The sequence below is a fragment of the Oncorhynchus clarkii genome, chromosome 18 (assembly GCF_045791955.1).
Source record: "Oncorhynchus clarkii lewisi isolate Uvic-CL-2024 chromosome 18, UVic_Ocla_1.0, whole genome shotgun sequence".
NCBI classification, from domain to species: Eukaryota; Metazoa; Chordata; class Actinopteri; order Salmoniformes; family Salmonidae; genus Oncorhynchus; species Oncorhynchus clarkii.
In genome coordinates, this window is record NC_092164.1 from 15,579,153 (window position 1) to 15,593,029 (window position 13,877).

Consider the following 13,877-nt stretch of genomic DNA (forward strand, 5'->3'; position numbering starts at 1 on the left):
GACCTCAAAAGTATGAAATAACACATATGGAATCCTGTAGTAACAACAACAAAAAAAGTGTTACATTTAAATATATTTTATATTTGAGATTCTTCAAAGTAGCCACCTAGTGCCTTGATGACAGCTTTGCGCTATTGGTATTCTCTCAACCAGCTTCATGAGGTAGTCACCTGGAATGCATTTCAATTAACAGGTGTGCCTTGTTAAAGGTTAATTTGTGGAATTTCCTTCCTTCTTAATGCGTTTGAGCCAATCAGTTGTGTTGTGACAAGGTAAGGGTGGTATACAGAAGATAGCCCTATTTGGTAAAAGACCAAGTCCATATTATGGCAAGAACAGCTTAAATAAGAAAAGAGAAACGACAATCCATCATTACTTGCAGACATGAAGGTCAGTCAATCCGGAACATTTCAAGAACTTTGAAAGTTTCTTCAAGTGCAGTCACAAAAATCATCAAGCGCTATGATGAAACTGGATCTCATGAGGACTGCCACAGGAATGGAAGACCCTGAGTTACGTCTGCTGCAGAGGATAAGTTCATTAGTTACCAGCCTCAGAAATTGCAGCCTAAATAAATGCTTCAGAGTTCAAGTAACAGACACATCAACAGTTACGAGGACACTGCGTTAAATCAGGCCTTCATGGTCAAATTGCTGCAAAGAAACCACTACTAAAGGACACCAATAAAAAGGAGACTTGCTTGGGACAAGAAACACGAGCAATGGACATTAGACCGGTGGAAATCTGTGCTTTGGTCTGATGAGTCCAAATTCTGGTTGCAACTGCCGTGTCTTTGTGAGATGCAGAGTAGGTTGAGCGGTTGATCTCTGCACGTGTGGTTCCCACCGTGAAGCATGGAGGTGGTGGTGTGATGGTGCTTTGCTGGTGACACTGTCTGTGATTTATTTAGAATTCAAGGCACACTTAACCAGCATGGCTACCACAGGATTCTGCAGCGATACGCCATCCCATCTGGTCTTTCGCTTAGTGGGACTCTCAATTGTGTTTCAACAATAACCCGAAACACCTCCACTCTGTGTAAGGGCTATTTGACCAAGAAGGAGAGTGATGTAGTGCTGCATCAGATTACCTGGCCTCCACAATCACCTAACCTCAACACAATTGGGACTGTTTGGGATGAGTTGGACCGCTGAGTGAAGGAAAAGCAGCCAACAAACGCTTAGCATATGTGGCAACTTTTTCAAGTCTGTGGGAAAAGCATTCCAGGTGACTTTCATGAAGCTGGTTGAGAGAATGCCAACAGTGTGCAAAGCGGTCATTATGGCAAAGGGTGGCTACTTTGAAGAATCTCAAATATATTTACATTTGTTTAACAATTTTTTTTTTTGTTACTACAGGATTCCATACGGGTTATTTATAGTTTTTGATGTCCTCACTATTATTCTACATTGTAGAAAATAGTAAAAAATAAAAACCCTGGAATGAGTGTTTCCAAACGTTTGACTTGTACTGTATATTTACAAAACAATATATATGGGAGATTGGAAATGATGCAGACAATTCCATTGACGGAAGCTACAATCTGTCTGTAATATTAAAGCTGCTCTACCCCTTAAAAAATAAATACAAAATAACCAGACGGTCTCCCTCTCACCTCCATGTGTCTCTCCAGTTCCTTCAACAGTGTAGGGTATTTGTCCAGCCTCATGAAGGGTTTACTGAGACCAGTGGTGAGGGTCAGGATACCTGGACTACTGGCTCCCTTCCCCTCCATAAACTCCCCCAGCTCCTCACTGTAACACACAGCGACATACTAAACTCCCCCAGTGCCTCACTGAAACACACAGCGACATACTAAACTCCCCCAGTTCCTCGCTGAAACACACAGCGACATACTAAACTCCCCCAGTTCCTCACTGAAACACACAGCGACATACTAAACTCCCCCAGCTCCTCACTGAAACACACAGCGACATACTAAACTCCCCCAGTCCCTCACTGAAACACACAGCTCCTCACTGAAACACACAGCGACATACTAAACTCCCCCAGTTCCTCACTGAAACACACAGCGACATACTAAACTCTCCCAGTTCCTCACTGAAACAGACAGCGACATACTAAACTCCCCCAGTTCCTCACTGAAACACACAGCGACATACTAAACTCCCCCAGTTCCTCACTGAAACACACAGCGACATACTAAACTCCCCCAGTGCCTCACTGAAACACACAGCGACATACTAAACTCCCCCAGTGCCTCACTGAAACACACAGCGACATACTAAACTCCCCCAGTTCCTCACTGAAACACACAGCGACATACTAAACTCCCCCAGTTCCTCACTGAAACACACAGCGACATACTAAACTCCCCCAGTGCCTCACTGAAACACACAGCGACATACTAAACTCCCCCAGTCCCTCACTGAAACACACAGCGACATACTAAACTCCCCCAGTCCCTCACTGAAACACACAGCGACATACTAAACTCCCCCAGTCCCTCACTGAAACACTCAAAATACTTTGCAGATATTGTAACTGAAAATAGTCCGCTATCATTTTGACAGTCAACCCGGTGACATAAAATCACACGATGGATTTGGTTACACACACACACACACACACGTGCACACACACTTTTACCTGACGTGCACGCACACTTACCTGTGTTCTGTGAGGACGTTGACAGCCGAGGGGTGGTTGGAGCAGTAGGCCATGTAGAGAGCCTTCATCTCGGGCAGCAGGTTGAGGAAGAAGCCCCCTACTCTCTGCTGGCTCTCTGGAAGCCTACACACACACACACACAATGTGCTCATCACCACAGCACTACCAGAGTCTACCAGTAGGTGTCAGTGTGACCTGTATAAACAGCATGTTGATGTACTATTATATATGAGGAATAGTGCTCCCTCCCACACAGCGGGTTTTAAGGTGTGGCTTTAGATCCTATTGGCAGACAGGATGTGGTCTATTTCAGGGCTGATTCATATTTTAAGTTTGCATGAAGATTGCGGGCACCCATTTGGTACATCCATGTATTGATGAGATACATTTGGTCAATGCTGGACTGATCATATTGTGTGTGTGTGTGTGTGTGTATGTGTGTGTGTGTGTGTTCGGGGACACACCTGGTACATTCCTCGTAGGACTGAACCAACATCAGCTGGAAGGTAGAGATGTCCTCCAGATTCCCCAGGATGTGACTGACGTCTGCACTGCTCAACCTGGAGACAGAGGGAGACGGTGTGGGGAAAGCTGGAGCGATATGGTTGGGGTACAGTAAGGTTCATAGTACGCTCAAATCAGACCCTCACACACACACAAACACCCCTGACAAATACACACACATCCATGTGAACACAAACACACTCACTTGTCTGTGGGTTGCAGTGAGTGCAAGTATGAGGTCAGTAGGCTTTGGAGCTCCTTGGAATACTCGGTCTCGGTCTCTAGAATGTTCTGGAGCACCTGGATGGAGAGACAGAACAGGGGGGTTAGGAGAGGATGATGACGGATAGACAGACAGGCAGGCGGACAGACAGACACTGAACTCAGACACCCCCACGGAGGAGACCCACCCTCTCTGCTCCTAACCTCCCCCTCGTTGACAGAATGGGGCCAGGGAGACCATCCATTCTGCTTCCTGAAGCCTGTCCTCTTCACTTCATTTTTTGAATTATTTTCTTATTTTTTTATGTTTCATATGAGGAACCCATTAGACAGAGAAACCAGAGGACAGAAATAAACTGCTATCCTTTTCTCATCAAATACTGACCTCTTCAGTCCATGTCATTACTGGCTAGGTTCAGAGCAGGCTTTATGAAGGATGCAGAGATGGATGGATAAAGGGGGAGGGTTTAAGTTGGCTTTAACCCATCTAACATCCACTAATGGCGGACAGCCAGGTAGCTTTTAACTCCCGATGTTGTGGGGCTCATATTTCAACTCTCAAACTCATTTGGATCTTGTAACACAGGATAACTTAACACTGTGATGAGGTTACTTTCAAGTCTTCATAAAGACTAGTACTGAACTATTCACTTCTTTCCCCATATCATAATGTATTGATTTCTATCAGATTGCTCCATGTGGATCTTCACGCATTCTTGACCACTGGGACAACAGATCCTCTCCTCTCCTCAGATATCCTCTCCTCTCCTCAGATATCCTCTCCTCTCCTCAGATATCCTCTCCTCTCCTCAGATATCCTCTCCTCTCCTCAGATATCCTCTCCTCTCCTCAGATATCCTCTCCTCAGATATCCTCTCCTCAGATATCCTCTCCTCTCCTGAAAGTTTCTTGTCCTGAATAGTTGATATCTCCCGGCTTCAGCTTCTCTTCTCTCAGCACCAGAATAAAACAGAGGGCCTCCCAGGATGCTTTGCGATGTGCTCCCATCACCATCACGGCAGCAGGACACACAGTCCCTGTGAACTATCTCTGACCCAGACACCAAAACACACACCATAGTGACAGTGTGCTACCACTAGATAGAAACGGAGCAGCCAGTCACAAGGCCTTGAGGCACAGCTGGCCCAGCAGCCAGTCAGACGGAAGAAACAACCTACATTACTGCACACGAACACACGGCAGGCAAAAGCCTCAATTCTAAAACCCTTGTGGTATTTCAGATCTCAGTGCAGTAGGTCGTGTAGGTTCTCACCAGGTTATAGTAGGTCTTGCTGACAGCTGGTGTGTCAAAGCCTTTCACAGGGTTTTTGAGGGTGCCAGACTTAGGAGACACTGGTTTGTCTGTGTGGTAGAGAGAGAGAAGAAGAGAGAGAGAGGAGAAGAAAGTGTAGAGTAGAAGTAGGACAGAAACATGAAGTTGTTCATTTTATAATAGAGTTTAAAGCAATGTTATCCGGCAGGGAAAGATGCTGGCTTCATTTAGCTAAAGACAAGACCAGAGGCTTTCTATGCACTACAGAGAAATGGGGACACATTCATGTTGCTGTGTTTTAGTAGCTAACCCTTGGGGCAGAGATAGCATAAAGAATGGAGAGAGAACAGCATGACACACAGCAAAGGAACAAAAATTGTGGCTCGCTCTCTGCAGCCAGAGACAGAGGGCATGTTCATGTGTGACTGATTGGATACAGAAAGGGAGTGGGTTACCACTGTGAGCTTATAGAGAAATGGCAATTAGTTTGATACATAGTTCATCATGTGTAGGTAGGTAGTAGGCCAACAGAGGGAAGCACTGGGAGCTGTTTGGTGTGTTTGGGGAAGTCCCACCCACAGGCTCAGATAAGGAATGTCCTGTCTTTGTTTAACCACGCAGTTTCCTTCCTCTCCGTTATAATGCACAATAGCTACATTAATAGTGCACAACAGCTGTGCACAAAGACAGTTTATACATCTACTATACATTTCTGTGTATGATCTGATAGAACACTTGGTGTTGCAGATAGAAATATAGTGTATAGAACAAACTCAGAGCTCTACTCTGCATTACATTTCTATCTGTAATGCTTTGCACATTGCAGTCCATTGAATAAGCTGGAGTAGAGCCATGTCTTGGTGAGCTTAGTATTGGCAACACGTTCCTTCACTCTGTAATTCCTCTTTTAAAAGACGCACTATGCAGAAATTGCTCCGCTATTTCCTGGTTTCTCAAATTCTAGTAGTTCTCCTCATTTCAGTTTATGCGACAAAACAAGCACGTATAGTGTAGAGAATCAATATTGTATTTTCGGCTCTTTGAAGCTGGTGTACAAAAACGAAAGTAGAAGACGCAAAAACTAAACTTAAGAACAAGAAGCATAGAAATAGCGCACATAGAACATATCTACCACTTCAGTGCAAATAACTGATCTACGGACACCCAAAAAGTTAGATATTGCCATTTTAAATGATTCTCTTCATGATCATTCTCTTTGGCCAGCAGCATACCACCCTATATTGCTGTGAATGCGTAGGTGTTCTCAGTCAGCTTACCTGGTAAAATAAATAAATCATGTTATTACAGCTCTAGCAGCCGGGGGAAATGCTGACTGCATGAAATGGGTATTTGATGTTTTGCCATTAAAAACAGCAGAGGATATTCCCTAGAGACCCACATTAAATACGGTGCGTAAATCACACCAGCTATCAACAGCCTGGTTTAGCTGCGTGATTCAGAGGTACAGTCAGCTATAGGGGGGACCACTATCAGATATCATCAACACAGGAGATATTTCTCTGAGAGTTATACAGTTGTAATAGAGCTGCTATAGATGATTATAAAGTTGTTATAGAGATGCATAAGCCTAACGTTTAAACTCGCCAATACAAACTATGATTCCTACTTAATATTCAATCCAAGCCGCCCAATCACTGACACCCACCGCTGCCTTTGACCTCCTTGACATAGTTGCTAGGAAACCAGCCCTTGTTGCCGTTGAACGAGCCCTCCCACCAGCCGCCGTCTTCCTGGCGCGACACACTGATCATGTCACCCTTGTTGAAGGACAGCTCGTCTTCATTGGTCTGCTGGAAGGTGAACTTGGCCCTCACCAGTACCCGCTGCCCACCGCTCTCCGACATGTCCTAGTGGGGAGGAAAGAGGGAGTGACGGAGGAGGGGAAAGAACAGAGGAGCAGGAGAGAAGGGGAGAAATTAAGAGGGAGAGAAAAAAAGAAGAGATTGAGAAAGTAAGGATGGAGCAAAAACAAATGGAGACCGAAAACAACCCCAAGCTGCAGGTGAGAACCACCTCAAATGGTTCCGTCTAGTTCTGTTGGTTGCTGTGGTTCTGTTGGGTTCTATGTGGTTGTGTGACTCACCAGGCTGCGGTACTGGTTGTGGAGGAGCTTGGAGGAGCGCACGCGGGGAGACTGAGTGTTCAGAGAGTCAAACGACTTGATCCGTAACGAGGACGAGTGACGCGCACACACAGAGTCACTGCCCACTCCTATGTCTGTGGAGGAGAGAGAGAGGGATGAGGACACACACAGAGTCACTGCCCACTCCTATGTCTGTGGAGGAGAGAGAGAGGGATGAGGACACACACATTAGCCTCGGCGGGGCCGTCAACAACCAGATGATCCGGTTATCAGGGGAAATGGAAGAGAGCCTGTGACGCGACTTCCGCTTTCGGACGTTAACAAGGCGTCACTCCATCTTAACTCCTCCCCCACATTTACTGGATTGGTTGAAGAGAGCAGAAGAGAACCCCCCGCCCCTGACAGAATGTGGGGGGGTCTAGTTTCAGGAGTTTATTTTAGGCCTGCTACTTTAGGTTCAACACACATTAATGTGAGTGAAGAACACAACATGCTGCAACGTGCACCCATCATTCTACACAGACACAGGCCTAATAACACACAACGCCCACTCTGATAGAGACTAGAGGTTACATCTGGGACTTCACAGGTATGGATTTGCATAGAAAACAGGAAACCTTTCATGAATCACCCCAGACACACTTCTGTCTTAGTCCACTTACCCTCGGTGGCTTTGGCCAGTGCCACCAGAGAGTTGAGCACCTTGGTGAAGTTCAGTCCCTGGAGAAGGTCATTGACCTCAAATGGCTGAGAAGAGGAGGGAGAGGAGAGATATCCTTTAGCTTTTCAATACTTGTTTAAAATAAAATATCTATATAACTGACTGAAAACAAACAAAACTGTTTCATAACATTGCAACGGCTTAAAGGTCTTGTCATATTTCCTCTGGTTCTGGTGATGAAAACCTGACACCGGAACTTCCAGACATTCCCATAGTACAGTAATTTGTGTAATGTCGGTAAAGATATTTCTCACAGTAAGGCCTAGGTTTGAGGCCTGGAGAATATCAGAGTTAAAACAACTACTGATTGACACGGGCAGCAGAACTCAGCCATAATCTACCCAAGCATTACCGAGACTGTGTACAGACGCTGGGATAATGTACCACAGACACACAGACAACCACAGGAAGGAAGCCCCAGGGCTAAGGACATCCTGCTCTCCTTCTCTTTGTTCTCAGTCCAGACAGGTCAGGAATGTGAGTGTCATGTTGAGATCCACCCTCTGTCTAACTGGGGATCAACCACTAATACACTCAGGACACTTCATGCTGTATTATTCTCAAAATAATTGCTACCTGCAATGTTGGGCGTTTAATATTTGAACTTTGACCTTTAGGACAGGAGTCTCATTTGGCATGGGTGTCTCTTTCAACTATATGTTGTCAGAGTTCATTAAAATGACTGTTAGATACACAGCCAACATGAAATGCTATGAGTGCCCTGGCCTGGCAGGATATAGTGTGACTGTATTTATCAGATTACTACCTAATTCTGTAGTACAAATACAGGATTTCATCAGGCTTCCTAAGGTGACTAAGTGTACCAGGTGACTGGGCCACAGCAGGAGATGTACTAACTCTGTTGCACAACCAGACCAACACCCCAGTTTACTTACTTACTGCTATTCTATTGTGTTCAGCACCATTTGGCATGGCAGTAAGTGTAGTAGCTCTACGAGGTCTACTTCCCGGTCAGAGTATTAGGTCATTTTCATAGCCGAGTGGTAATTCAGCAGTGTCATTGGTTTCCTCAGCCCTACATGCTGCTTCTGCTCTGAGGGCAGTTTTCACCCAGTCTGGTCCAGCACTCACTGTGGCACACTTATGGCTAAGCACCCACACAGTCCCACCCTCTACCCACCCCTGCCCCCTTAGTCTGGACACACACACACCCTCACTCCTACCTTTTAACCATCCAGGGCCAGTCTGGGGGATTAGCAGCAGTCTGAGCCGTCTCTCTAATCTCTGCCTCATCATGTTCTCTAACCAACACACACACACACACCCCTTCCTAACCACCCCTTACTACCTAATCCTAAACACACACTTCTGTATGACCTCTTCTTGATCTGACAGAGAACTACATGGATGTATTAATCAATATGGTGGATGGACTCAATGTGGTCTCTAGAGTGAAGAGATCTATTCGGAATGAATGTCTATAAGGAAGGGGTTGTTTTGGGACAATAATCTACCATGGCCATCATGACAGCTTATTGCTCATTCACACTACAGTGTATGTCCATGTCTGGTCATTTTGGAACTTAGCCTTGCGACCTAATCGACCTCGTTGGAAAATCCATTGGTTGGGTTGACATTATCATGAACCCGCCCAGCACCACCTCTTGCATAAACTGTATTGATTCAGTTAGGCATGACTGACAACAGGACCAGACAGAGACAGACAGACCTGAGTCGGGTGCTAAAGGCCATGCTAGTTACTATTGCTGCAGCCCAGCCTCAACATTGCAGTGAGCAGCCATGAGATATAACTGTCCAGCAGCTCTCACTCCTGGTAGGTATGAGTCACAGGCCAATATCCACACTAGCATAGCACTTGGATGCATGCCAATACACTGCTTCATTCTCAGTGGTGTCGTGTGAACACTGGAACAGAGCGGTCACAGTCTTTCCATAAGCCCTGGTCTTGAAGCAGTCAGTAACAGGGTCGAGATGAGACAAGGCATTCACAAGAACTAGGCCACGGTAAGGCAAGTAGTTTACTACAAGGTGTACAAATGTATATTTTTCGGGAGAAGTGGACTGTCTACGTTCCCAGACGGATTTTAAAATCAAGAGGCTGTTCAGATCACACCTTTGTTTACATGTTTACCTGGCACCTGCCATATCACACAATCTCTCAGAAGTTTGAGGCAAATCTTGTTTCCATGACAAATAGAAAAGTGTGATGGCATCTCTTGGAATACTGTGCAGCTATTTGTGCTTTAAAACAGAACTCCAACAACTCAGGTTTCACACAGTAGAATTTGAAAGTGTTTTGTAATGTTGAAATAGGGTTCATGGTATTGACTGACTGAAATATGACTCTTGGCCTTGGCTACTCATGACAGTAGATGTGCCCACAGTTAAATTCCCTTGTTCTGCATATTGACCAGAACAGCTCAATATGCAGAATAACAATTTGTTGTTAAATTAAAGGACAAGATCAATAATTTACAACTTGATGTTAGATGGTTCCTCACCCTGAAAATAGTCTACAGGCCAGGAGAAACTAGAATCCATGGTTCAGTTCTTTACACGCTCATTACAAACTTCAGCTAATTTGTGAGCATGTTTTTATTAGATTGTTATGGCCAAATCGCCTTTAAGTAACATTAAACCAAATATGGAGTTGGTTTGCCCCCATCGCTTCCATTGCTTTTTAGCTAACGGTGGCTAATGTCAGTTGAAGTTTGTAATGAATGTGTAAAGAACTGAAGCATGGATTGCAGTTTCTCCGGGCCCATAGATTATTTTCAGGATGAGGAACCATCTAACATAAAAGTTGTAAAATGGTGAACTTCTCAGTTAAACGGCCAAATCATGGTGACCAAATCATTCTACCCTAACCCTACACATTGAGTAGGGTAGTATTCGTTTGGAATGTTGTTACACTACGTTAGAAATACAAATGAAAACCCAGACTTAGTATCCAAAGGGAGACGGGCTGCAACTGTAGTATTTCTGCTTGTATGCTTGTACAACTGGGCTGTGCTAACGCCCCATGGGGCAGGCTCACGTGTTGATCAAATTAAATGTTGATACAGTGTTTTCAGTCATGTTTAGAGCGCGTTGTATTGTCGATATTTACAACAAAGTTACAGAGCAGCAGGCAGGTTAAATTACTCACCTCCACTCGGAAGGACCCGCAGCCTTTCAGAAACTCCTTTATATTGCTCTGGAACTCACTATCATTCCTTGGTTCTTGGAAGATCTGTGTGAAAGGGAGTTAGACGTTTTTTGAAGTAAATCCCCGAGCCATACGTGCACGCATACGGCCGTCCGTAGGTAACCTGTTTCGTTCTCGGTTTTGCAAAAGACGGTACAGATCCACGATTTCAGTGTGAAACTAAAATCTCCAATCGGTGTTTCTGAAAGACCCCTCAGTCTCCCATCGTGAAATTGGATTAGTAGGAGAGGAAATGACGTGGTATGTATATTCCACGGTGAAAACCAGAACCCTGCGGCTACACCTTTTGGTGCCTACCTGTGCAAACAGAACCCTCCGCGACTATATCAGTAGTGGCAATCACATGCTTCATAACCTAACCATTGCTCTCCTTATTAGGCCTATCGTCATTGGCTGTTATTTAGAAATCCCCGACCTGTTGTTGTTGTAGTTATGCTGTTAACTTTTCCCAATTGTGCATAAATTGCAAGTGCACAAGGGCAGGTACATTCTTGCTCTGTCGGTGTGTGACAGAAATTACGTTTTTCCCCCTCAGTTAAAATGTCAAGGCAACAAATAAACACGATTTCTTCTTCTCATGACAAAAAAAAGCTATCAAAACGTTTGTTTGTAATTAATTAGTCTTTATACAGTGGTGTAAAGTACTTAAGTAAAAAACTTTAATGTACTACTTAGTAATTTTGAGGGGTATCTGTACTTTACTATTTATATTTTGGACAACTTTTACCACTCTATATTCCTAAAGAAAATAATGTACTTTTTACTCCATACATGTTCCCTAACACCCAAAAGTACTCGTTACATTTGGAATGCTTAGCAGGACAGGAAACTCGTTCAATTCACACACTCATCAAGAGAAAATCCCTGGTCATCCCTACTGCATCGGAACACAAATGCTTCGTTTGTAAATTATGTATGAGTGTTGGAGTGTGCCCCTGGCTATCTGTAAAAATGAAATAAAAATAAAAATCGTGCTGTCGTTTGCTTAATGTAAGGAATTTTAAATCATTTATAATCTTACATTGACTTTTGATAATTAAGTATATTTAAAATCAAATACTTTTGATAATTAAGTATATTTAAAATCAAATACTTTTTAAAAACTTTTACTCAAGTTGTATTTTACTGGGTGACTTTCACTTTTGAGTAATTTTCTATTAATGTAACTTTACTTTTACTCAAGTATGAAAATTGGGTACATTTCCCACCAGTCTTTTTTAATGTATTGTCTGTATCCCCCTGAATTGTTTGTAATGTTTGTATACTCCGTTATATACTCTGTTTTTCTATATTGTATATTTTGAATTGCTTTACAACAAAAATACAAAAAAGTCAAGCCCATAAGGTCTCCCGAGTGGCGCAGCGGTCTAAAGCACTGCATCTCAGTGCTAGAGGCGTCACTCCAGACCCTGGCTGTATCACATCCGGCCGTGATTAGGAGTCCCATAAGGCGGCGCACAATTGGCCTAGCGTCGTACAGTTGGCCTAGCGTCGTACAATTGGCCTAGCGTCGTACAATTGGCCCAGCCGTCGTCCGGGTTACGGTTTGGCCGGGGTAGGCAGTCATTGTACATAAGAATTTATTTAACTGACTTGCCTAATTAAATAAAAAAAATAAAAAGTATCCCTAATACAATGGTGTTTCCATAACCCTTAAATGAGAGAGTTTCACTGAATAATTGGGAGAGTTCCATCACTAGGCTAATGCGTTTCCCAATGTTACAATGTAAGCCTATGTGAGTGGTCTACTCTGATGGATAAATATGTTTAAACGCACTGTTCCTTTAAAAGAGAGGGTGAGGGGGGAGGGGTCTTCCTCTGAGTGAAATTGAAATTGCAGTCAATGGCGGCCCACTCATGTTAATCTATTTGTAGTGTACCCCATTATAGCAGTTGATCCGAACCAAAAACACCCGTTTATTATAGCAACATTTTTGGGTGGAACAAAAATAAAAATGTGCATACTTAATCCGAAAATCAAACATGTTCTTTTTTTTAAAAAGCGTCTGTTTTCAATCTAGAAAAAAATAATGTGACTTCAATGCCATCTGTAGTCAATGTGAATACAATTACGTTATTACTCACTTAAGAATAGGTTATATTGGGAATATGTATCTATCTCATTGTCAATGCAAACTAGTGCTGAAGTGAGACACACGGACATCTGTCCGGAAATTCCACTCTACTCCGTACAATAACCCCTCTGTTAATGATCTAAACTAGGATCAGTTCGAGATCTACAACAACAAAGACATACTAATACAATGTTTAATTCTTCAAGTTCCACATAATAGTTGTCTAAGGCAGAGGTGGGACATCCAGCCAATAAGATATGACCTTACTTTCTCAACAGAACCAGGGCGCAATCGCTCCACCAGCTTGCACAGGACAACCCCATCTTTGAGAGAAGACTGCAGGAATCCTTCAGGGTCAGAAATTGTCTTTTTCGGTGACTCCAAGACCCCCAACGTTATCAGCCACGTTACCGTCTGTTCCGCCGAATTCATTGCTATTATTATAATAACATCCACTCTATCCTATCCTGGGATGTTTTGGGAGAAGAGAACGGTGTGATTGGAGAATAATAGCCTATTCAGAATAAAAACATATCCTAATGGATAAAGATAACATGACTGCGTTTTGGAGAGGTTGACGGACAGCTCCTTTCTTCCTATAAATTGTAGTTAGTCTATCGGCTTCGTTTCCCTGTCTTTTACGCCTGGTAAACTGTCAACTGCCCCCCTCTCTCGTTATTCCCCCAACCTGTGTCGCCTGCTGCTGCCGCGAAATGCTCCAACAGAGAATGACATCACAAAGATGTAAAACTATAACTGCTTTTAGAGACTGTCCCCCTGTTGACGGTTTAATATTTTACTCGTAATTATTTGCATAAGTTTGCATGAGGTAGCTGGGTCTACATCAACTATTAAAGGTTGCTGTAATAATAGCTCCTTATAATACAATCCATGATATTAGATTTCAGATTGGGCTCCTGCATTTTAACCCTCAAATTATTGTATTTACTTATTCAATCGGTATTAAACTGTGTGTTAATGTGTATAAATATAAAGCTTTGCATAATACACCGTTTATTACAAGGACTACAATATTTAATTTATAGGACTCCCGAATCCCACGTTAGAATGAACTGTAGCGCCCCCTGCCTGCAGAAATGTAACATCTCCACTACCTTGAGGGTGATTCAATTATTTTTTCTATTCAAATAGCTATT

General features: G+C 43.4%; 1 protein-coding gene across 2 annotated transcripts in view; it reads right to left on the bottom strand.

Annotated features, from left to right (window-relative positions):
- Positions 1–13,412, bottom strand: part of LOC139373072 (rho guanine nucleotide exchange factor 7-like) — a 28,669-nt gene extending 15,257 nt beyond the window's left edge. Inside the window, exons 1-10 of one of the 2 annotated variants that reach the window (XM_071113144.1) lie at positions 12,988–13,412; positions 10,586–10,669; positions 7,397–7,481; positions 6,735–6,868; positions 6,297–6,498; positions 4,631–4,719; positions 3,341–3,435; positions 3,096–3,191; positions 2,632–2,754; positions 1,616–1,754 (exon numbers count right to left, since the gene is read on the bottom strand). In XM_071113144.1, coding sequence (XP_070969245.1) covers positions 1,616–1,754; positions 2,632–2,754; positions 3,096–3,191; positions 3,341–3,435; positions 4,631–4,719; positions 6,297–6,498; positions 6,735–6,868; positions 7,397–7,481; positions 10,586–10,669; positions 12,988–13,152 — 1,212 coding nt within the window. In that variant the 5' untranslated portion in view covers positions 13,153–13,412. The remainder of the gene's footprint in view (positions 1–1,615; positions 1,755–2,631; positions 2,755–3,095; positions 3,192–3,340; positions 3,436–4,630; positions 4,720–6,296; positions 6,499–6,734; positions 6,869–7,396; positions 7,482–10,585; positions 10,670–12,987) is intronic. The other variant, XM_071113143.1, reaches the window with a different exon arrangement.
- Between the last annotated feature and the right edge of the window lie 465 nt (positions 13,413–13,877).